The 25,093-nt window shown below is 45.0% G+C and overlaps 1 protein-coding gene and 1 non-coding gene across 24 annotated transcripts in view; both read right to left on the bottom strand.

Moving 5' to 3' along the window:
- Window positions 1-25,093, bottom strand: part of PUM1 (pumilio RNA binding family member 1) — a 78,455-nt gene that overhangs the window by 13,501 nt on the left and 39,861 nt on the right. For 18 of the 23 annotated variants that reach the window (XR_015705538.1, XM_087761162.1, XM_087761164.1 and 15 more), the window contains 7 exons: window positions 22,098-22,191; window positions 20,648-20,764; window positions 14,081-14,232; window positions 10,550-10,688; window positions 8,832-8,975; window positions 7,570-7,866; window positions 5,448-5,684 (listed from right to left, as the gene is read on the bottom strand). Coding sequence is in view for 22 of the 23 variants with exons in the window: in XM_087761162.1 (XP_087617288.1) it covers window positions 5,448-5,684; window positions 7,570-7,866; window positions 8,832-8,975; window positions 10,550-10,688; window positions 14,081-14,232; window positions 20,648-20,764; window positions 22,098-22,191 (1,180 nt within the window). In the remaining variant the exon portion in view is untranslated. The remainder of the gene's footprint in view (window positions 1-5,447; window positions 5,685-7,569; window positions 7,867-8,831; window positions 8,976-10,549; window positions 10,689-14,080; window positions 14,233-20,647; window positions 20,765-22,097; window positions 22,192-25,093) is intronic. The other 5 variants (XM_087761167.1, XM_087761161.1, XM_087761160.1 and 2 more) reach the window with 2 other exon arrangements.
- On the bottom strand, window positions 16,536-16,619 carry LOC148055342 (small nucleolar RNA SNORD103/SNORD85). The gene has a single exon (XR_015705575.1). It is a non-coding gene; the product is annotated as a small nucleolar RNA SNORD103/SNORD85 (small nucleolar RNA).

Here is a 25,093-nt window from a genome sequence, read left to right as displayed (position 1 = left end):
CTATGGCAGAGGACTCTTCCCTTTCTTGCAGGGCTCGGGATCCCTCTGCTGGTCAAAGACCGCAAGATGCCTTGAGCGAGTATGGTTTTTCCTGGGTGGGACAAAGTCCTCCCAGGAAAAATGTTCTTATGGCATGGGAACCTGCCACCTGAAAAGCCAACGTGAGGCAGCGAGGGCAAACCACCTGGAAAAAAAAAAAAAGCTACAAGAAGTCTTTGCAAAGGAGGGAAGATCTTCAAGGCCAAGATCGGTAGAGCTGTCTGCAAAGAGAACAGACCCTCTCCTGGCAGCTGTGCACATGACGGCATCTGAAATAAAAGTATTAAATAAAATAAAAGAAGAGCTGAGTGAACTGCACTCCTCTGCCATCAATGCCTGAAGGAAGCTCCCGTGCAGGAAACACTATATGAGGATTAAGTATCTGATAACGGCCTAATTCAGTTCCCCTGGCTCTGAGCTGGGCAAACATGTTCTGACTTCTCCCACGCTGGTGCCAAACCTCAAGGAGAAGACGAATTGAGAGCTTCTTGTTCACATCTCTTTCTTATGCTACCTTCCCAGTGGTGTGGCCATCATCGTGTCCATCTACCCGATGACTTAGCTGAGCAAGAACTCCAAAAGGTGACCAAGTGATATTCCTTACTGCTGGAAGGACCAGGATATTCAAAGGAACAGTAAATCACCTCTCAGGTAAAGGAACCCCAACAGCAACAAGCTGAGCGATGGCGTACTGACGTTTTCCATGGCATTCGAAGAGCTCAGAATTACCGCTTGTTTTTTGAAAGCCTGGAGCAAGTAAGAGTCATAGCACTAACGCACCGAGGTGGAAACCTAGCTCCTGATCATCTGCAACCAGGTGTAAGAGGAAAGGGTTTAGCACGCAGACTGTTATCACCTATGCCTTATCTCTTAGTTAAGAGGGAAAGCACAGTTTGTACAGACAAAGTCTTCTCTGTCAGAGGTTTTCTGAGAAAAACCTCCTCGTGTTTTTGGAGATTCAAAATAAACATGAATTACTCCAGCTTTCTACCCATCTCTCTCTCCTGATGCTGACTGCAGGCCTCCCCATGATGCTCAACATCCTACTGGGAATTAAGAGACCATGTAGGGGACAGCTTTCCTAACCTAAGCAAGTGCTTCTGAAACCCATCTGTCAACCACCAAAGGCCAGAAACCTTGGAACACCTCAAGCTCCTTTATGCCAGTGTGGCTGGGAACACAGTGACTTTGCCAGATCCCAGGCTTCAATGGGATCTTACCAATAACCAGAATGAAACAGCTCCCTGCTCAAGCGCAGTACGCGGAGGCTGGAAGCTCCCGAAGCTCTTAGGGACGCTAGGGGAGAATAAAGGGGCAAAAACCCCAAAGAAGGGACAGGACTCCTCCAAGATATTGGCGTTGTTTCTCCCGCATCCTCAGCCACAACAGCCTTCAAAAGGGGGTCTGCAAACCGTGTGGAGCCATCCGTGCTAACACCACGCTGCCCGTGCAAAGCACTTGGCGCACACACGACAGCAAACCGGCGCTGTGTGCACTACACAGAGGTTGTATAGAAGGGACAGCTACGGGGTGGTTCTGTCTCTGAACGTATCGACCGTATTTTCTTAAAAGCATCTGGGATATGTCACAGGAAAAACCTGTATCTGGGGAGGACAAAGCACACAGACTCTATCCTGGGGACTCCAAGGTGGACGCGTTACTCGGACTCACACCGTGGCCGTAACAACTGAGCGGTTCCTATTTCGCAATGGTAAGCCATCTTCTCAGTGCTTGGTGCTTGCTGGGACACTTGAGACAGACGTTAACCTGAAAGAATTACTGATTTCAGGGAAAGGAAAGGACAAGGAAAGGATGAGTCGAAAAGAAAACACAGGGGAAGAAACACAAAGGCTGCTGTCTGAAAACAAAACACTTCTTAAGCAAGCTTCCAGGGGACTTTTACAAGGCCCTCAAATTGCTCTGCAACGCAGGAGTTCCCGCTATGAGAAATGCCAGAACAATGGGAAAAAAAGGAAGATGAAAAGATGGCTCTGTGAGAAAGCAGGCGGAGGAGACGTCCCCGCTGCTGTCCCCCACAGAGGGCCCAGCGCAGAGGCGCCAGGCAGCGCCCGCCCGGCCAAGGGGACCCCACGCCGCCTCCCCGGGGCTGGGGAGGGCAGGAGCCAGCAGCCCCCGAGGCCCCCCAGTGTCACCGCCCCAACCGGTCACCCCGTGCAGCCCAGTGCCGGGCTGTGCCACCAGCCGCCCGGCGAGACGCAGCCCTACAGCCCTCCCAGTCGGCCACAGCCAACTGGTTATCAACTCCCCAGCCAGTTTTCCCAAAGACCCTCTAATAAAATAAATTCCCACGTGCGTGCATCAGCTTCCTCACGCCCATCCCGCCTTTTAAATTACAGGCTGACTACAGTATGGGGCAGCTCTCTCCCCAGCAGCTCCTGCAAGGATATCATAAAATTAAAATAATTACTTATCCGCTGCAAATCCTGGTCCCCATTCCAAACTGGGAAAACCCAGAGTTGGATACATTCGGCCCCGGGCTGCAGCGTGGCAAGTGTTCCTATTGGGACCACGCCAGCTACACGCACACGAGGGCTGACAAAAACTGCCCGTGGCTCTACGCGAGCCCATGTGAAGCGTAACCTGGCCAAAAGCAAATTTTATAATTAAAAATAAAAAAATTATTTAGTAATGTATAATTCTACAGTTTGGATCAACACTGGGGAAGAAGAGGGCCCCTGCTGCTTTAGCACCCAAAAGCGCGTATTTATTTACGGTTGCTTTATCCCAGCTATGCACAGCTGCATATGTCGCGTACACCTTTGACTTTAAAGGATGTGTTTAGCTCAGCCTTCCTCCTCCAGTAGTTCTTTTCGTAAGAACTGGCTGCCTGGTTATTTCAGGTACTCGTGATTGCCCAGATGTTTCACAAGGTCACTTTACGACACCAGAAAAAAGCCTAGCTTGATAAATACACACCATTTTTCACAGCTATAAGCTTTCAGAAAGCCAGAAGAGCCGGAGCTGAATCTTTATGCACGCCACCAACCCAACAAATGATCCACTTGCGCATCCACGAGACAGGACAAAGTCAAACCACAACCTGCACTGCACTGAACCATACATTTGCTGCTTATAAGTCAGATTTAATGCCAACTTCTTATGTCATTGTGGAACCCTGAAATCAAAGTTACTTGAGTGACTCCCCCAGGCTGCGTCCCCCCACGTACCACAGCGGTAGGACGCGGTTCTAAACCCGACTGCTCTAATTTCCCTTTCTGCAAACGACACGTCTGGGTGTTCCCATCTGTCCTTTCATTTTTAGATATTCAGAAAAATACTCCTCGTCCTCTTTATCACAAACTACTTCTGATATCACTCCCAAATAGAAAAGGTGTCAGCCTCAAGCTGCTTATAAGGAAAAACAATGCCTGTGCTGTTTTTATAGCATTAAACCTTATTTTATAACCAAAGGAAAGTACAACTACACGTCACGCTGTCTTCCATTACAGGTGAAAGAGAAACTCAAAAAAAGAAAACGACCTTTTAGGGATTTCAAGGTGAAAACCACACAAACGCAGAGCTGTTCTACATGAGATATTTCTTGCAGCATTACCAAGCACGAAGTCAGGCACGGAGGAAACCTGGCTACAAGGAGAGGAATATTTTGTCAAGACGGGAAGACCCACGCTAACTGCTCTGGGGCACAGCCCGTTTCTGTAAATGGTAACTCCGCTTTCTTTCCAGAGTTTGTTCTCGAACAGATTAACCTTTCCAGTTTTTAAGATTCATTCTTTTGTTTGCCTGCAGGGGCAACAGACTTTTTCTAGTGCCAGGTTTGGAATCCGGTTAGTCTTCAGCATTAATTTATTGTAGCTATTTAACTGTCAGCTTAAGGACTGTACAGCTGCATAAATAAAGCTAAAACCCCTTCCAATTCTATTAAAGCTCTGAACAAGGAAAGATGGTAAATCAAAAATTGATCTCGAGAAATCATATTTATTACTATTTCATGCTAACCTTTAGCCAGCATCAAATTTATCACACATGCATGTAATAAACATGATAAATATGTTAGTTGATGAGTGTGTATATGCATGGAAAACTGTTCCGATAACCAAAAGTTTTGTTAAATCCAGAGAGATACGTGACAGAACCAAAACAAAGTGATTTTTTTGAGCAAGTACTAAATTATCTGGGGCAGATGCAACGAATAACCTATCTTGTTTGCTTATGAGGCCTGGAAACGAAAACTTCAGGAAGTTCAGATGAGGATTGCTTTATTACTTAATATTTGCTTTATTTATTTTAAAGATCTACTTTATTATATGTAAGAGCTCTGGGCCAACTAGAAGCTCTTCCAGAAGATGTGAATTGCATGAAGTAATGTATCTTACCAAAATTAAGAAAGCCGCTCCCATGCACTAATGTGCTTTTGATAAAGCCACATTGACGGGAAATTTTCAAAAGCAAACTCACAAAATCCTCAGCTAAAAGCTAAGTGCTGCTCCAGATAACATTGCATATTTTGGTTAAAAGAAGAAACTGTAATCTAAGCCCATTAATTTATTATTGAAAACTTAATGCTTATTTGAAAACATTTGTCATCCTGGTTTAAGGACCAGCCCTACATATCCATTTTTTTTCAAGGATAACAAACAGTCGGTGCTGTTACCGAGACCTGCGCAAGAAAAACAGTTTGTTTTTAAACACTTGGAAATGTTTTCCATAATTCAGAGATGAGGAAACAAGGAGGCAATACAGAAACCTTCCTGTTTAACAGCTGAACTACTGCAAGAGACAAACACACAACGTAGGTGCTACAACACTTCAGTGTTTCACCTACTTGTGCAAAAGCAGGGACCCTGCCGCAGGAGTAAGAGCGGCAGGGAGGCAGCAGGTACCTCGCCTACCCAGCAGCGGGGTGCTCACAGCTCTGCACCAAGGGAGAGCAGGACACGGAGGGGCTGCAGCGTGGCCAGAGCAGGGCAGCGAGGCTGGGGCAGGGGCTGGAGCCCAAGGCTGGGGAGGAGCGGCTGGGGGAGCTGGGGGGGCTCAGCCTGGAGAAGAGGAGGCTGAGGGGAGCCCTCATCGCTCTCTGCAACTGCCTGAAAGGAGGCTGGAGCCGGGGGGGGTCGGTCTCTTCTTCCCAGTAACAAGTGATAAGACACGAGGAAATGGCTTCAAGTTGTGCCAGGGGAGATTTACATTAGATATTAGGAAAAATTTCTTCATGGAGAGAGTGGTTAAGCATAGGAACAGCCTGCCCAGGGCAGTGGCGCAGTCACAGTCCCGGGAAGTATTCAAAAAAACGTGTGGATGTGGTGCGCAGGGACATGGTTTAGAGGTGGACCAGGCAGTTAGGTTAACAGTTGGACTCAATGATCTCAAAGGTCCTTTCCAACCTTAATGACTCTACGATTCTGTGACAGTGGCACTGTGGCTCTTACCCAGGTTTAAACTTGAAGATGATCCATGTGAAGATAAGGAAGGTGGTGGAGTCTGAGAGTGGCCAGGTCCTTGGCTGGGCAGAGGCATTCCCACAGGTCCAGGAGAGGAGGAAAACCCAAGGCCATTATAAAAACTGTGTCCTATAGGTGTCAAACTGCTGGATGTCCTCTTGTACAGGTCGCTGCTCCCTGTAAGGGAGTCTCGGCGGGAGCCACTGCCCGTGTTGGAGTTAGCAACTGGAAAGAGGAAGAGAGCAAAATTGCGTGATCCCAACAAGCTGCCCAACAACCGGAGAGCTGGAGAGCCAGGACAACCGCACCTATTAACAACCTCACTGCACCAGCCTGTTCTTTTCCTGAGGGTGTTGCATGTGCCCAAATGAAACGCGTTAATTAAAACCACGGTGTTAAGGATCAAGCAGAAATCCTCGATTTAAAAAATTAGCTTGAATCCTGTCTTTGCACTTAGTTTTGTAGTTTTTATACCAACAGAACACATCGAGGAACACAGCTCCAAAAACCTACAAGCAGAAAGATCAAGAAGATAAAAACCTACCTAAAGGAAGCGACAGAATGAAATGACAGCAAACAGGTTGACTTTTGGATGCAAACGCTTAACGCTTTGCTTCTGAACCTTCAGAAGAAGGTTTGCATACTTCAAAGCTCTTTTCCCCCAGGCACATCACTTAGTTTAACAGAAGATATTAGATCGCCCTACAAGCATTGCCTCGTATTTATTCTTTGGCCATTAGAGCTAAAACAAATCCAACAAGAGCTTTTATCTATTCGTGTTTACTTAAGAGCATGTACAGCTTCGTGTACATTTACTTGAAATCCTTGTGCTCACCTTTCATTATATTAGAAAGCAGCTCGTGTTTGCACCAAGCTTTATTGAGATGGAAATCAGAATTCAATTTAACACATAAACCCAACATTTTTTTGAAGAGTTGTCTTGACAGTCAAATACAAACTCTTCAAATGCACTGTCAACTTGAGGAAAAAAAATCAATTTTGCATTAAAATCTTGTTTAATAAATAGTGAAATTGTTAACTGTAATGAACTAATCATTTTTCATGACTGCACACAAGTTCTAGAAGCAACAGCCTCACATTTTTATTCATCGATTGAGGGAAAACAAGTTTGTGCATCTTGGCATTGAGCGAACTAGTAATTGCATTCAATTCGTTAAATAAACTGAAGTGAAAGAAGGGAATGCTGCGTTTACCTGAATCCAAGATGGTTCAAATTCTCAGGCTGGGTTTAAGAAAAGTATTTAAAATAACTTTTATTTAAAACCGTGATTTGATGCAGTAACAGTATGTCCCTCAGACTCTTCTGATGCAGCAGGTTCAAAAGGCATGTTTTAACTTGCCCTTCACGCCGATGGAAGCAGGGAAGTTCAGGACATAATGACTACCTCTGAGACTAAGCAGTAATTAAAACAATTGTTCTACTTCAAAAAAAACAAACCTAAAGGAAAAAAAAAAACCAACCCACAGACATCTTTCTGCTTTGGTTTTATTCTGAGAAAAGCCTTTGTCTCCAACTGCCTAACAAACAAATGAAAACAAACCATGTATGTAACATTTGCAACCACAATAAGTGACCTTTTTTTGGTGTGTGATAGAAACAATTCCCAGAATAAAGCATGGAAACCACCTCAGATCAGCTTTTTTAAAATCACGGAAAGTTACTTAGCCATTATTCTGAAGTAAGAGTTAGCACACGGATGGTTACCACTCTGGAGCCAATGCCTGTTGGTCCAGTATCTCCACCAAGCACATGCAGGTTAAGGGCAAGAAAATTCAAAGCTGTTTAAAAAACTTAATCTGTAGCAAAAAGGGGACGACTGATAATGCGTATAACAAAACAAATCCATTACTTGGGTACTTCTAATATATCATCTACTAAAAAAAGTTTCACCAGAAAGCGCTGAAGATTTTGAAAGCCAAAGTAGTCCCCTCAGGGAAAGCTTCCATTTAGCCTCACTCAGACAGATGAAGCGGGGGGCTCAGCAGCTCAGTGCGCCAGGGCCAGCTCCAGCGGCTCGCAAGCCCCCTGGCTGCATTTGGAGCTACCTGCCTCTCTCCTTTTTCCCCATCAAGAGCCTGCTGTTCTTACCTGCTGTCCCAAATCCTCCCAGCGCAGACCCCAGCGTGGCACCGAGAGAGCTGCTGCTTCCAAACCCCAGGGAAGTGTTGGCAGGCTGGGCAGAGCCCTGAGAAAAGAGCGAGCTGCTCTGGGAATTGCTGCTGAGAGAGTTGTTGCCGTAAAACGAGCTGGACGCCAGGTTGTTGGTGGGCTGCTGCTGGGGCTGGGGTTGGGGCTGCTGAGTTCCTAGAGGGCGAAATGGTCCGTTTGTCGTTCCTGCCAGGCCGCCCGCTGCACCGTTGGCCGAAGCTGCAGCCGCTGCAACCGCTAGAGAGAAAGCAATTGGAAGCATAGACTGAAAAAGCCATTTTCGTAGCAGTTTGGGAAGTTAAAACTTAGCAGGTTCCTTTTAGTTACTATGGATTTTTTTCTTTCCTCTCAAGATGAAAATCTCCCTTGTGCAGCAAACTCTGCATAAAGTCTCTTTGCTTTATATCTGAGCTCCACAAGTCCTGCACAGAGCCACTGAATACCAACAACGCCCAGTTGTTATTACTGCTGTTTGTATTATTAGAGCTCCATAGATCAAACACACAAAAACGTTCCCTTTCTCCCAAGATCTAAGACTCAAATCAATACAGCCACACACTTTGCAATACCCAATTAAGCAGCACAAGTTTTGAAATAAGCAAAATTGTCCTTTAGTGCACACAACGCAATCCTGAGGTGCTAAGAACATCAAAACCAAGTCCTTTTGTTTTTCAGCCAGTTCCAAAGGAAAAAAAAAAAGGCAAAATAAACAAGAGCTACAAGGAAACAATTAAAAGGCCCTTTTCATAATCTGTTACTAACACTGGCAAAGAGTGCTTACACGCACAAATTCTGGCTGAAAAATTGCTTTTAAAGCCTTGAACTCCCAAAGAACCCTAATAAACCCCCAAAAAATGCATGGCAAAGGCCAGGTGTGTAACATTTTATGCAAGGTGATCATTTGAGAGTTCATCACAGGCTAAAACCTTTTATTATGTGGGAAACCCAGATGCCAGCAGACAAATTTAAAATAACTGTCATGCAACTCTGCAAAATAATAGCGTTTCTGTGACGTTACCTCTCTGAGGCTGCTCGGGAGGCTCAGCCCACAGTGAGCACAGAGGATGTTCTCAACAACAATCCCCGCAACGGATCTCAGTGAGGGCAAGTGCATCATCATCGCCAGCAGAGCCCAGAGGATTTCAGGTCCCCGGGGACGCCAGGGACGGAGCAGTTTTTCACTTGACGGGACTGGGACTCACCTGCTTGCGCCGCGGAGGAGCTGATGATGACCGGAGCGGGGGCTACCAGACGGACAGGGGCCCCCAGGCCGTTCCTGGCCCCGGCGTTCACCACGAGAGCACCAGTTTGGTCATAGTAAGCAGCGGGAGCCAGCACTGGGTAACCTGAAGAGGCAAATGAGAGGCGCACAGGTAAGGTAACAAGCAGCGTAACACAAGGCAGATCGAGCGTCTTCAGGCGAGTATGGCGCAAGAGAATTTTTAAAGCAAAATCCGAAAGGAAAAAGAAAAAGCAACAGCAGCTCTGCTTCTCCTGACGCAAAAAAAAAAAAAAAATCCATATTAATCATCTATAACTTTACACTAGTAAGACTTTCCAGTGCTTTTTTTTCCCCCAAACCTACTATACCAGCATAGCCCTCTGTGTAAATTCAGTTATATGAATTAAAAAAAAAAAAAAAAAAAGGTCTTAAAATACAAAAGCACTATTTCTTTTCCCTTATAAGTACGACGTGTGCGACTTTTCGTATATGTGACCACTTCCAACTCTCCCACTGTCTGCTGAAGTTGTTCAGTGTGCACACACGTGCAAATGAGACGTGGAACTTAAAAGTTATGTGTTTTCAAAGGTATGTACCATAAAGCATTCTTTAATATATATAAATAAAAACTCTTAAATCAAATATGCTGGTGATACACAAAGCAACAGATTTTCAGTAGTCTATAGCTATTTAGGTACCTCGCTATGTAATTCTACAGTTAAATAAAACTTTCAGGAAGAAAGTGAAGTGATTCTCCATCGTGGGGTCACAAGGAGAATGTTCTCCGTCAGTATTTGCTTTGCAAATATAACCCTTAAAACCCCAATAATGCAGATTTAAGGAAATCTGCAGATTACTTGAAAACGTGCATGTCACAATTCACTCTGTAACTTAATACAGCGGCATTCTTAAGCTATAAAAAACCCCTGTGTAACAACCATGTGACACTTCCAGTGAGGAGACCTGGGGCCAAAATAATCCTGTTCTCTTACATTTGACCAGCAGGACATAATTCCACATTATTCAAAAAAATACTTACGTTTGCCCTTTGCCATTACAATAATATTCTGTATAACTGAATGTCAAAAGCATTTATACCACACAGCCTCGTGGATCAGAGCTAAAATTCATACAGTAGCTCCCCCCTTGCAGAATTATAAATCACAATAAAACCCTGCTTCCTTTCATCCATTTTCCTTTCTTGTTTTTAAGCCACTAGTATTCGCCTGGAAGAAATTATAAAGGGGAAGTCCTTGTGCTGTTAAAGTCAAGCACCTGGCAGGGATGGAAAAACAAGGCTAATGAATAGGACTAAGATATCTTTCAGGTTTTAAAATAAGGATCACAGAAGCTAGCATGATCCACAGAAAAATCTGAAAGCGACTTCCAATAGGAGCCACCAATCCTTTTGAGTACGCAAGCAACTAATGCACCGAACAGCAATACAGCTGATACATCTGTTTGCATCTGTGACACGGGGACCTAAACCCTTCAACTTAAATGCTGCATAGGCAGTTAGGTTCACATCTAACAGCCTCTCGAAAATGCCTTCTATACCCCCAGATGAAAACCGAAAAACAATAAAACCAAAACCCTGCTGAATGCCAGGCAAACGTGACACCACGCAGAGACAGAGGACAGAATTTTCGTCGATCTCCCTGGGCACCGGAGAAGTCGCAGCTCCCTCGCAGCCCCTACCTGGCATCCCCGCCGCCAGCCCTTGTCCGAAGGCAAGGGCAGAATTGACGGCTGCAGCAGCCACCAGCGGATCAGTCTGCTGTCCCTGCTGGTTCTGATTTGGGGTCAAAGGACGCTGACTGGCTCCTCCGCGTAGGACCTGGAGAAGACAGAGAAACATGCATTGTTTATTTTGGGACCCAGGAGCAAGCCGCAACCACCAGATGCTTGCAGGAGCATCAGCAACCATCTAGCTGAAGTTCTCGCAGGCAACGGCGGCTTTGTCACAACTAGCGTGTGACAACCCCTCCCCTTTACTCAGGGCAGAGCTGCCTCCGCCACCACGAGCCTTCACACTGCTACCGTGGGTAAATGCAGAAGACCCAATTTAAATAATACTTCCCCTCTCGGGCTTAGCGAGCGTGATCTGGAAGCGCTTCATCGTTTGATCTCTTTCATTTCTTGATATACCTTCAGTACTCGGCCTCCGTCAGAAGCATTTGCAAGCCATCTGCCCCATCCCAGACAACATTTTGTCTCTGCCACAAAAGCGCCGCTGACAGCCCACTTGAGCAGAAACCTTAAAAAGCCCAACTGAAGAGCTGGGGGCTGATGACACGAGGTGACAAGGGTTTTTCCAAGCTGCCAGCCCCCGTAGAAAACAGCGACCCAGTGACACGACACTTACTCATCGGAAATAATGACCAAAGATCACACACCGTCTTTTATATGTAGCTCTTGTGGTTTAAGCACATGTCGCTCTCAAAAGGGAAGATGGCAAACTGACCTTTCCTGTAATTACCTGTGACGGGCTTTGTTTGCAAAAGCCTTTTACTCAAAGTGGTGATGCAAGAGCCTGCACCCACCAGCGAGGTCAGCTTATTAAAAAAGCCGTCCTTTGGTACTCGGCATGCCTCGCTGCAGAAAGTAACGTCGTGTGTGTCATCCGATAAAGTTATTAAAAGGAAAAAATGACTTTGCGCCCTGAGGGACTGGGACAGGATCCTGAAGCTGACTGATTCAGGTGTGCATCCCAGTCTGCCGTCGCTGATCAAAGCCTGAACGTGAACTCTTCAGCCCAGGGAGCCTCAAAGCTGCAGCCGCTTGGTAAGCGCGCGCCGGGCAAGGGCGCTGCGCTGAACACAGGCGATGGATGGCAGGCGGCAGGAAGGGAAAACGTTGGCATTTTATATAAATACACCATTAAGATGTCGTAAGCGTCACAAATCAACTGTCCATAATCATCGCTCTAGGTTTCCAAAAGATTTGCCTCAGCGCTTCTTAGAAAAACTTCATCCAAAAAATATACGCTGTATCCTCTTACGGATGGAAGGTTTGCACTAAAAACAATACCCACGATCCCCACTCATGCCTGCTTCATGGCTATAAGAGTAAAGAAAAATATTATAAAGCCTACTGATGACAGATATTTTTTATTTTGATAGCCTAAGCCTTTGCAGAAGGCTCTCTTAGCCCACACCTTCCTTACGGAGAAAGGCTCCCCGTTTGAATGCCAAAGCAGAAGCGGCTTTAACGCACTCCGATGCCGTTTCACCTGCGTGCGGGGGCGTGCAGGAGGTCCGTTCAACACGCTCCTGCCCGTGACCTGCCACGCGGGGAGGTCTGATGAGTAACTTTGTCAGGAGCAAAGTGTTCTCCTCCCGATCACTGGTCCAGAATCGTTGGTGTGAAACATCACTGCTTTTATTATCCAAAAAGGCTTTATAATACTACCAAACACTGGGGTTTTTCCTTTAGTTTTCAAAGCAGAACAATTCAGAATAAATTCAGCTGCCATTGCTATCTTCTACAGCTGCGGTCTCAAACGCAGAGGACAAGGAAGGCAGGCCTTGCGTTACGGCGCGGAAGGAGCCCCCTCCCCGCTCGGCGGGGGAACGAGCCCACCTTGTTTCCAAGGAGGAAGCGCTGTGGGACAGAGGCTGATAAAACCGTACAAAGCCAAGGTCAGGCGAGGACCAGCGCCGAACCGAACGCCAGACAAACCCGCTGGGGCTGTGCCGGAGAGCCGGCCGCGTAACAGACCCGAGTCTGCTCGTTGACACCCGTCCTGCGGGCCCTTCCGAGGTCCGAAAGGAGAAAAGCAGAGTACATCCAACCGCGTGTCCCGGGGGAACAAGAACCAAAACAAGGATGGTGGGATGCCTCTCCTCCTTCTTAGCACTTAACTACACAGGTTTAGGAACCATCAGTTTAGTCTGAAAGTTTGGATTTGTTTTTGTTTTTTAAAATGCTGGTTTAAATAGCAAGCTAACAATTTGCACTCCCATACAACTTCATAAAACATTTAGGATGGCTTTTTGTTATAGTAAGGAAAGAAGTTATTGTTCCCTGTTAATTCTCATACCAGTCTCTCCGTTTCCACCTTCTGCTCCAGTAGTTGCTAGATTTACATTTGTGTCATCTGCATCAAAGGCCCAACTATGACTGAATACCAGACCTTTAAAATGCGTATTTTACCTAACTGAAGTTAGGAAAATTAACCTACTTAAATTCCAAGTATATTTAAAAAAAAAACAAACCCTGAACAACAAACCCTGAACAAGAAATCACACAGTGATTGACCGCAAAGATGCACAGCAATGTGCAAGAGAAGAACAAGTCCAGGCTATATAATCCCAGGTGCTGTCACTGCCAAGGGCTTAAGACAGAAGAGGTGGATGATGCAAACCCCATCAAGCACACATCATTCGCAAAGTAAGGCAAAACTTCCCCTTCTCAGCTCCCAGTGTGACCTCCTCATTGTTCCTTTTTTTTTTTTTAAAAAAAAGCAAGTACCACTTAAACAACAGATACCAGTCTCAATATTCATCTCTAACACACTTAAAGGGGTCATAGTAGATCATACGAAAAACCTTCACTAACTTCATTCATTTTGTCCTTTTAGGTGTCAAATTCTCCAAATTTTTGTGCAGATTAAAGCAAAACAGCTGCACAGTTCAAAATAGCAAATTCAGTGTTTTCTTTTCACGCTCATATTTTGTCTCCAAGTCCTCACAGGGATACCAAACCAATTGATTCTGCTGTTAGTTCGACCCTTTTAAAGCTCATCTTCATCAAAAAAAAGCACCCTATACTGGACAGCACCCTGAAGATACGAACACACTCATCGACATTTAGTATTTGACACACGTTTTCGTTGTCTTCGCGGCCTTCCAGTTGCAGCGATGGGCAGAAAAACAGATTGCAAGATGCCGATTTCCACTCGCACACCAACAGCACGTGCTTGCTACTGGGTCGCTCAGCGGTGTTCGCAAACTGAGGAGATTATTTGTTTTCCAAAGCATTACCACGCAATAATTCACCACCGTAAACGTACGCGCGCTGTCCTCCACATGCATGGTGCAGGAATGACATAACAGAATGTATAGATGTTTATTCTGCTTTTTTAAGAGAGGCTAAAGGCTCTTCTCCTCAATTACAACTCAGCATCAGGAGCGGTCATTGAAAAAAAAAAAAAAAAAAAATCGTGGTTCTTCAAAGCTGCTGTGTTCCCTGTAAAGGACTCGACGTGCACAGCATCCCACCCCTTACCTGTTGTTGGCCCTGCTGGGTTTGCTGAGTGGTCTGCTGATTTGCCGAATTAGTTGCAGCGGCAGCCGCGGCGGCTTGCTGCTGGAAGAGACTGGCAGGATAAACTCCCCAGGGTGTAACTCCATAGTACTGGTGAGGAACAACCGCCGGACCTGAAACGCGAAGGGAATCAGTGAGCTTCTGTAGCGTGACAAGCGTTACGCAGCGAACCGTCACCAAAAATACCTGCTCATCGTATTTGGTTTAACAAATCCTATTTCAAGGTGATCTGCTTTAAATCCTTTGCAAATACGGAAGGATTCTGGCATTTGTATTATTCATTTTTAAAAAGCTTAGAAGTCAGACCTGAAATTTCATCTGCACTTGCTTTTACCTTAGTGGATGATGGCAAATTCTGCTACCAGCGATCCTGTTGAAATTCCATGTTTTTATTGTTGTGCCCTAATTTTATAGTGAAGGAGTAAAACTTTAACCAAAAGAGAAGGACACTTGTTTAAGCACAGAGGTATGCAAGTCTCTTCTAATCTCAGCTGACATTCACAGCTCAGTAACACCTATCATTTAGCTCTCTAATAAATTAAAAAAAAAAAAACAACAACGAACTCTTCGCAGCTGGATAGCATCAATTCTCGAGTGTCTAAAATGTTATTTTTTCTAGCCACTCAATCCTACTTTACATTCGCAAGCCACCTTAAAAGAGCCTGCATGATCCTGTCTTTTCATATTCCTTCCTCCTCAAACTGCCAGCTACATTTAAGAGGCTTAAAAAAAAATAATCTTGGAGAGCAATAGAAAAAGCATAACTTTAGAAGATTCATTGTGTTTTATCAAGTCTCAGGATACTGCACACTTAATTTGGTGATAGCAGAATGGCAGCCTATATCCTTAAATAATTCTAGCTGGTGAAGAATGGCATTAACAGGGAGGAAGCAGCGAGTACCCTGCGCTGAGCGGTGGAGCCCTTCCCACCAAATAACACGTATGTGAATCCAATAATATTTTTTTAATATGTCTGTCCTATATCTTTTGGAAAGGTCAGCAGAAAAGTAGAAGTATTTCCTTTGCTTTTCAAATACATCACCTATCCCACAGGTTCCTTCCCCACAGCAGGAGTAACTTAGGGCACGCTAGCCTTTCTACAGCAGAGTGCCACAGCCGTATTCGACACTGTAGAATAAACAAGTCTTTAGTGAATTCAAACCACAAGCTTGTTCTTATATGGAGTAAAAATAGCTTCTATTTTAAGAGAGACGGTTAGCGTTTGAGTTCTAACCAAGTCACTTTAGTACTGCTGTTAGTTATGTCTTACAGTAAGACCCTGCAAGGAGAAGGAGCGTAACACGCATAAAGAGCATGAGCGTTTGCCCCAAGGGAGTTAAAAACTATTCCCCCCAAAATGAGGGATGACAGTAAAACAGAAGATTCAAAAAGACACTGCTGAGCGTAAGCTTGGGTATGACAAAGGGGGAAAAAACCCAGGAAATAACATTTTTCTTTTCGTTTATACAGCAACGCGTTGGTCTCAAACGAGCTATTAAGTAACGCCAAAGCAATCCCCTGTGCAACAGTCGGGATGGCAGCCTGGCCGAACCGCTGCTCCCGCAATCCATCCTGCGGACTGGTGAGATCCAGCAACGCCTCCGGTTATTCATTCCATATTTCATGTCAAATATTTAATTCATATTTCAAAAGTGTAATACTCTCCTTTATTATTTTGCGTCCGACCGCTGTACTTGCCCCAATTTAGGCTTCTGCAGCGTCACTAGCGCCCGTGCCCAGCTCTGGGCGCGGCAGGGAGACGTGCCAAGCAGCCTGCTGTCTAACGCCAGGCAACGCACGCTGCGCCGTCGGATTTGTATCGCACACTAACGCCCTGCCATGACATCCATCCTTGCTGGATTTACTGTGTACCGGCAGTCAGAGAAGGTGACTTGTCTGTCTTACTCAGGTTTGTCTTGGAGCAGCAACCGTTTGTTTCTTACCTCCCAACCTGGAAATTCATGAGCTGTGGTAGCTAAAATTAAAAAACCTGCAGAAAATGAATCAGTCCCACAATGGCACTGCCTGTCTTGACCTAAGTAGTTACAGACACAGCTAATCGGTGGATTATAACCTGTTTATATTCAGTCAATGCACACCAGACGGCAACTGCTAGGGTGCTTCTGCACTCAACAGGAAAATAGTTGCAACTGCTCTGTTTTATGCCAGTAATTAGTCTGCATTTGCCCTTAGGCTACTGGGAAGCTGCTGCAATACCCTTCATCTGGGTAAAACGTGGGCATCTCTCTGGGTTATTTTAATCTCAGTTCTAATTATCAAACAAGAGTAGTCTAGATGGGTTTTTTTCCTACTTAGAGGTTGCTCATCAGATCTGCAAAAGCCTTAGGTGTTTAAAAGAAGAAGAGACACAAAGTCTTTGAAGTTTGCAGGCAGCTGGGCTTAAAAGAGCTGCAAGTCTGGCTCAGCTCATTTGAGCGCATGGTGAGGCTCATTACTGAACAGTGTTCTCAGTGAGGGCAAGTGTGTCATCATTGCCAGACTTACAAAAACACGCAGAGTGTTTCTTTACTTCAGGAGATATTGCACCTGCTTTTACACTTATTAAAGATACTCACACATGAGAAAATAGAAGTTATTCTAGTGCCTTTGAAACCAAATATTCCCAGTACTACGTCTCACACATTGGCCACAGACACCCACAAATATTTCTTTCAAGAAACATTAGCAAAACCATCTGTAAGTGTGTTCATAACAAAATTTTTGCTTTTAATCTCAGCCTTCGCAACCCAAGCTCTGTGAGCAGAAGCCCTACCTGCTCTCTGCAGGACCAGCCAGCCCCCTCTGGCCAAGGACGAGGGCTTAGCGACCACCAGGTTCAACAGCCTCAAGAACTGCACGTCTGAAAATGCAAGGCTGCAAACAGCAACTTTATCAAATACTATCGACTTGTGAGCTGATCACTTCACAGTTACCGGTACGGCAGCCAGAGAGCCACGAAGCAGTGTCTTTTTAGGGATGGAGGTGAGAAACAGCTGAACTCAAAGGGCTCTGGTGCAGCCCGGTGCCAACCCTGCCGTACAGCGGCTGGGGCCGGCATGGACCCAGAAGAGGAGAGGCACCCCTGCGTGACACCGTGCCCGAGGCAGCTGGGGAAGGGCCAGCTGTAGGTGCTCCCCCAAACCCCGCTCCTCGGCGGTACGTGCATGCAGCCATACCTGCCTCCAGCTCCGAGCTGGCTCCGCACGGGACACAGCTCAGCACCGAGTGAGGCTTCTAAGAAACCCAAGCTTGAGAAGCACGGTGCAGACACAGCCAAACCGACTCTACCTTCAGTCTAGGAGCACTGTGTTTTTCCTGTATGCAGATTATTCCAGCATTCACTTCTCTACAAAGAACAGAAACACTTTTCTACCTGTAACACACCACCTCAGGGGGAATCAACATCTCCCAACTTGTCTTGCAAAAGGAAAGATTTCTTTTTCTTGAGTGACATCTTTCTCAAATGATAGAAGGCAATTTCACAACACTTTTTAAAGCCAGCAGTATCTTCCCCACGGTTTAAACTCATGTGATTTTTTTCTTGAGCCTAGGAAGCCCTTCCCTCTGCATTCAGATTTGTTCTTTAAAACGCTACTATTGTTGGGAAGAAAAGAGTATTATCACAGGGCTGACAGTCTTACAGTCATGAAAAATCTGCCATAACGGCAGAATCTTAATTGACAGAATTATCTCCGCCATAAAACACACAAAAGTTTCCCCTCCGCGCTACGAGTAACTGTGAGCAATAAACTACCAACAACTCTAAACTCATTTCTTCCATCTCATCAACTTCCCCAAGTCCTCCCAATTCAACACCCCCCTCCGCATCAGGGAGGCCTTCTGACTTTATGCCTAACTCTAAACATCTAAATTGCCCCACGCCCCTTCAGTGCTACGCTCAGTCATTACAGAGAAAAGGCTTTCAAAACTGCTCCAGTCTAGACAGAAAAGGTGCTTTTCCTAAAACAAACATCATCAAGGAGTGAAGTTTGTTATATTGCCATTTCTAGCCGCTAGGGTCCAAAGCCCAATGAGACGGATGAAGTAACTGGTATTTCTCAGTGCTGTAACACTATGAGTACATTGCAGCGCATTCTTTTGCTTTGCTTTCAAGAGTCATAAACCTTAAAAACTATTCAAGTAGAGATCCTGATGCCAAGTTTTGAGATGCTTTAGGTATCCTGGGGCACGCTATTTCCCAGTTCGAATTTATAAGGCCCTAATCAGATATTCAGGCAGCTGCAGCTTCAATACTGCTGAGAAAAAGGAAGGAAAAAAAAAGGTTGTGGCAAACATGCTTGCTGTTTCCTAGAAATCTGGCAGCAGTTACATGTGGTCTTTCTATGAAACGAAGGCGCTGACCTCCTGCTCCACTGAACTTCAGTGCGTTACCAAAGAAGGAGCACTAGCTTCAGAAGCACTGAGGTGATGCAAAAAGGCCAACCAGAATCCTCTTTTTATAGTATTTTTATAGCACTCATTTATAAAGCACCTCTTCTGCCGGTAACTGGAACCGCGAGTGCTCTCGCACCTCTTCCCCGCTAAGTCCTGACTGAAGCTTCCTACGCCTATTTGCCACCAGAGTTCAGGTCATTCATTCGCTGCCACACATTCATCATCACATGATAGTTTATCGACTCCTGGACCATTAGAAATATCCTTGTACTCTAGCTCTTGGCTTTCTTCCATTTAATCACAGCGTCATTTGTTTGCCAACAACATGTCGTTACCTAAACTTAATCTTGCGTTGTTATTATGCAATCAGCATACAAAATTCACAGCAGCCAAAAAGTCCATCGCCCACATCTTCAAATTATAATCTTGATTTTTTACATACTTCCATTCGATCCATGAAAAATGCCATCCAACTGGGTAACAGTTGCTGAAATCCCATTTCAGAGCTTGACCTGATACCGGCCTCAAAGCTTAAAAGCTAAGCAGCGGTTACACAGGAGCTGTTCAACACCCCGAAAAGTCCCATCCCAAACCACGACGCTGTTTGGCAGAGCGCTATATTCGCGACCAACCAGCATCTTATGGTTTTGATTTATCACAGAATCGTTAAGGTTGGAAAAGACCTTTAAGATCATCGAGTCCAACTGTTACCCCAGCACTGCCAAGTCCACCACTGAACCATGTCCTCGAGCACCACATCTATCCGTCCTTTAAACACCTCCAGGGACAGAGACTCAACCACTTCCCTGGGCAGCCTGTGCCAATGCTTGACCACCCTTTCGGTGAAGTTTTTCCTAATATCCAACCTAAACCTCCCCTGGCGCAGCTTGAGGCCGTTCCCTCTCGTCCTATCACTCGTTACTAGGGAGAAGAGACCGACCCCCACCTCGCTACAGCCTCCTTTCAGGTAATTATAGAGAGCAATAAGGTCTCCCCTCAGCCTCCTCTTCTCCAGACTAAACAACCCCAGCTCCCTCAGCCTCTCATAAGACTTGTGCTCCAGACCCTTCACCAGCTTCGTTGCCCTCCTCTGGCCACGCTCCAGCACCTCCACGTCCTTCTTGTAGTGAGGAGCCCAACTGAACACAGTACTCGAGGTGCGAGTACAAGCTATCCCACAGTGGAAGAGCTTTGCAGTGAGTATGCGGGTTGTAAACGGAGCGTGGCACCAGCGTGCAGGCTCCGCTAGGAATCACCACTACTCTGAACCAAGCAGTTTTTGTTTAAAAAATAGAAGGCTTCCTTTCCCAGTGGCTCACGGAAAGAAAAGCAGGGTTATAAAAATGTTTTTCTGAAAGTACATTCTTCCTTTGTCCTCAATGCTTAGGCAAGAACTTTATGGCATACGCAGGAAAAGTTCAACGTACAATGTGTTCTTCACACTGCCTGATAAGCTGTTTTACTGAGCTGTCATCTCAAGATACAACAATTTTGGCTATGACGGTTGGCAAGAATTTGGAAACCGATACGTGAACGTTTGGGAGAAAGATCTCGCACAAAGACAAGAGCCACCATCTTTGCTTGCCATCTGGAAAACTGCATATTCATAGGATAAGCCTCACAGCAGATATGGGATGTTTTTACCTAGAGAACCTAAAAAGCATAAATTCCTAACAGACTCTAGCAAAAGGGAACGATATCGTTTGCAGAATGCACTACAGTAAATCAAGCTAAACAGCAACGAGATACAACTTTCCTGGCAGGAAAACACATCCTCCATCTTTCTAGCATTTAATAAGTATATTTTCAAAGATATCTCTCACTACTGTCAGTTACCAAAAATCCCCAAACATGTAGCAACAGTTATGTCTGCAAGCGTTTCATTTCAGATTTGCTCTGGTTGTTTACCCTCAACAGAAAGAGAGCCCATAGCAAGTGTTATACAAAAATTATCACATTTAATCTACAGAAAATACGGTTTCCAAGACAAATTCTGTTGCAACTCCCCAGTACACAATTACCTCTCCACAGAAATTACAATGTACTAACATTTAATTTCCGCAATCACAGACTCAAGAGCAGCTTTGGTACAGAAAGAGGTCACGAATGCAGGGACAACTGGAAGCACCTCACCTAATGTCGCAGCTGCTGCGAGTCCGGCTGCGTACGGATCTGTTCCCGGCGGAGCGGCGCTGATGATGTACGGATTGGGGACAAAGGCAGCAGGAGCTAAACCTGCTGAAAACATACCTGTCAGTAAAAACAAACTTAACTAGAACTGAAGCCCTACCAAAATACCTCTGGCTACCTGGCTGGCAAACACAAAAGCTCAGGTTGCTTTTGGATTTTTCGAGCGTTTTGCAGGTTGTTTTCTAGAGGGAGTGAGCAACCACTGCATTTCCCAGAGTCTTAACAGAACAATCTACAGAGGATATAATGTTCATGAAAGAAACCTAATTCCAAGGATGCAACGCCCCATAAGGAAAGCTGAAGTGTAAAATACTCTCTATAACACCCACACTGGCTCAGGTATCTCTGCAGCGCAGGTACACCCTTACTGTTTAGGTGACTTAACACCAGCTAGATGTTAATGCTATCTAATCGCTCGTTACTATTCTGTATTTTCGATAGCAAGCTGATCAAGGACCAATTTACCCTACTTTGAGTTCCGTGCCCCCTACACAATACCAGTACTTCAATTAATCAGTTTGGAAGGAGCTGAGGAGTGTACCGCTAAGATCGCAGGGCACTGTCACTGCCGCGTAGGCATTACCTTCCTCTGCAAGGGAGCAGTTTAATCATTAGAGAAATTACCCGTGGGCGGGCGGGGGGCGTGGAGGGGAGGTGAAGGTGAAGGGGAGTAAGTTAAAAAGCTAAGTGATTTTAATTCAGGCCTATCCCTGAACTCCAATACGCATACAAGCGCACTGCACAGAGCCAGGAGAGCCCCAACGCATTTGGACTGGGCTTTTGGGTAGGAAGAACTACCGCTTAAATTGCTTACTGTGCTAAAAACGTTTAACCCTAGGATAGTTTAACTCCAATCATCCATGAGTAGCCCTTCTACAGTTCCCCTGTTCTTCTACGCACAGGATTAAGTGCTTTCTTCCCAGTTAATCTATACTGTTTTAATAATATGAATCATGTGTTTGCATAAATTACATCTTTAGCTTAAAGGCAGACCCCGGGCACCTGAACCACAGAAAGCACAGTCAGGTGTATACTGAATTGTGCATTTTCCCCTCACTTCACTGTGCCCCTTACCCCAATTCATGCCTCACTCAGAGCAAGCAAGTACTTCAAAATGCTCTCGTTACTGAACGGCACTCTCAGCAAGGGTAAGAGTGTCGCTCCTGCCAGACGTGAACGCTCTAGAGCTGTTAAAGCGTGCAAGAGATACCTCCAGAATTTGTCAAGTACATCTTCAAACGATATACTTCTGCTTGCCTGTCGATTACCAGTTGCAAAAACATATTTAGGATTCTCTAAAACCTACCAATCCTTTTTCCCTGCTATTTTCCCAACGTATTCTGAGGACTAACAGAAGTCCAGTAAAACGTAATGTATTAAATGCAAGACTTACCTATGTGAGGCTGATGGGCAGCTGCCAAGGCGTACTGCTGCTGCTGCGCTGCTGTTAGCTGTTGCACAGCGAGTGCATTCGGTCTTTGGAACAACTAAAGGGACAAAAGCACAAATACGGTCCTTTACTCATGCACAAAAAGCATTCTCTTACTTCCTTTCAAAGAAAGCAATTCCTCTACACTAGATTTATTTTCGCAACTACAGACGCTCCTCTTTAAAGGGAAACATTTCAAAAGGAACTGAAAAAACCAAACCCCTTTGAAATCAATTGCCCAGGATAATCCATCCGGAAAACAAAAAAAATATTTCTGAAGTACAGCTAAACCACAGCCAGGGTTTTCTCTGCTATTCTCTGCACAATGCCTGAAAGCCTTTTTTTTCCCCAGCTCCTCCTGAAACACGCAGCCCGTGATCACCGGTCGCTGCCAGAGCACTTCCAGGTCTCCAACACCAGTGAGCGCGGTGAAATCGCGGTTACACCAGTGGGCACCCCGCAACCCTCCCAGAGGCCCCGAAGCGGCAAGCGGGGCGGCAGGCGGACTGCGGAGCCAGGCGTGGGAGAGATGACAACTTGAGATGGCTTCAGAGCCAGCTGAAGAGCCATCAGGTGGGACACCATCCTCCGGAGCTCACGAACCCCTGGACAAAATCCTTCCTTTACCTGCAGCCTTCCACCTCCAGCATCGCCTACATGAATCCAGGCAAGGAGCATAAATTCTTGACCACAGAGAGAAACCAGACCCGGCGGCTTTTTGGTTAAGTCCTCCAAAGTATACACAAGTTTGCCAGCTTACAGCTTACTACAATCTTAGGGAGACTGTTTGTTCTCAATAACACTGCCCATTGCTCCCTAAGACTGAGAATATTATTATTATTATTATTATTATTATTATTATTATTATTATTATTATTATTATTGAGAACAGTCATTCTCAATAGGGAACATATTTAATATGTTTCAATGAATATTGAGAACAGTTGTTCTCAATAGGAAAAAAATAGGAAATCGGAAATTTTTCAATAGGAAAAAAAAGTCATTCTCAATAGAAAAAAAAAAGAGAGAGGATTACATTAAAGAAAAAGTATTTTTGGTCAGGGTTTGGTTTCGGTTTTTTCATTCAACCAAGTCCTTACTAAGCTTACCTCCCCAGCTTCCTACGCCAGAGCAGATGCCTCTACCGACGGGAAACACTCCCTGAATCAATCCATTAGCAGACCATCGCTCAGCTCTAATTAAAACATTAAGCATACACAAGCTGAATAGCCACTCTGAAACTATCCAGAAGCAATGCTCATCCCCGCTTACTTCCAAAAGTGATCGTTTCTAGGTGTGAACGGCTTCACAAACCGCTGTGATAAATGTTTTCTCTCTCTATTCACTTGGAAAAAAATAGGCCTAAATGCTATACAATTTTCACACCTATTATCTCTGCCACCTTTCAGACAAGTGAGCTACTTCAGCTGTCAGAAGCAGCAATAATAATTCTGCCCAAATTTTTGGCAGAAACTCACAACCATCAAGAAGCACGGAATCATTTAGAAAATTAGGGGTTTTTTTTAAATAGACAAAAATTGGAGTTGGTTCTCCTGAGAGCAGGGTGAGCAACCGTGCTGTTTAGGCAGAAAACATGAAAAAAGATAAGAGAAGAAAATAGAGGTAGACCATCACCTCTTACAAGTTCAGAAGGAGAAAAAAAACCACGTGTAAGGGATCAGTATCAGATTTAGGATGTGGAACTCAATACTTCAGGGATCCAGAATTGATCTTCTGTGTGCCAAAAACCTACTCCTATCTGTTTTCCCCGCAGATGCTCACCCCTTCAGATGGTGGGGCCCCTCTGGATATCAAGGAGTATCGTAATGCTGCTGCTGGAGACACACGTCACATCCACAGCTATTTTATCACCTCCCTGGGCCTAACATCAGGAGGGCCATAAAACATTCCTAGCAGTCTTTATGCAGCACAAACTTCTTTTTCTTTTCTTTTTTAAATGTGTCATGCAACAATACTTCATGTTTACACCAAGTTGAGTGCTTATAAGGGGTGTAATCTTCATTAATATACCATCTGTCATTAGGAGCTGGATCAAATGCTCTACTGACATCTTTTAGTTAAAAAAAGCAAGGACACCATGGACAACGTGACCTATAGAAAATGGAATGAGGGATACCGGCTCTGTAGGAGTCTCCCGCAACATCTCCTTCACTGGTCAGAATCAGCAGAGATGGGGGGGCGGGGGGAGAAAATATATATCTATATATCTATCTAAATCTATATCTATATCTATATCTCCCCTAAACTGCTTCACTGCTGGGTAGAGATACATCCAGAACAGGCATCCTTGGTTTCGTGGTCTACTTTTGTATTGAGTTCAGCAATCCAATATTTTAGCTTTCTTCAGCTGCAAACACTTCACCAAAACCGTTTTCATATTGTTTTGTATCCCCGGGACCCGTTTTTCCAGTCTGCTAATGTGTATTCCGCCAAGGTGAACAGCTGAGGAAAAGGCTAGATTATTAGCTGCCTGTCTTAAGGGCAAAAAAGCACTTATCTTCTCCGAAAATACTTTTTCTTTTGCTCAGTTTACATGTGTGATGACTTCTACACCTCCCAATGCATCTCAATGATCCATTTTTAAATTAGACGTCCTAGCAAAAAAAGAATACACAGCTACTCAAAGCATGAATATTTCACCTGCTGCTGTTGTATTTTTTTTGTTGCCTGCTTGCTCTCTCTCCCACTTGTGAGCGCAGCTGATGCCTGCTACATTTGACTTTCAGACATATAACTACCCGCACTAGCTTTGTGCATTTTTCTTTTGCTGAAATCAAGCCTCAAGTATCCAAAATGCTCTGCAGATGGCTGCTGTCAGCAGCTGTTAGAGTTTACCTAGAGACTCAAAGACAGAGATTGAAAAGATGGTCCTTTATCTAAAATTACTGGTATTACAGAAGGGAGGAATAAGGATCAGAGTGGCTGGGCAGAGTCCTTTC

Source organism: Nipponia nippon, unplaced genomic scaffold (genome assembly GCF_047370975.1).
Source record: "Nipponia nippon isolate SJK-2023a ecotype South Korea unplaced genomic scaffold, ASM4737097v1 scaffold_23, whole genome shotgun sequence".
Taxonomy (NCBI): domain Eukaryota; kingdom Metazoa; phylum Chordata; class Aves; order Pelecaniformes; family Threskiornithidae; genus Nipponia; species Nipponia nippon.
The sequence above is the reverse complement of the archived record's forward strand: the minus strand, read 5'-3'. Positions and strand labels throughout refer to the sequence as shown.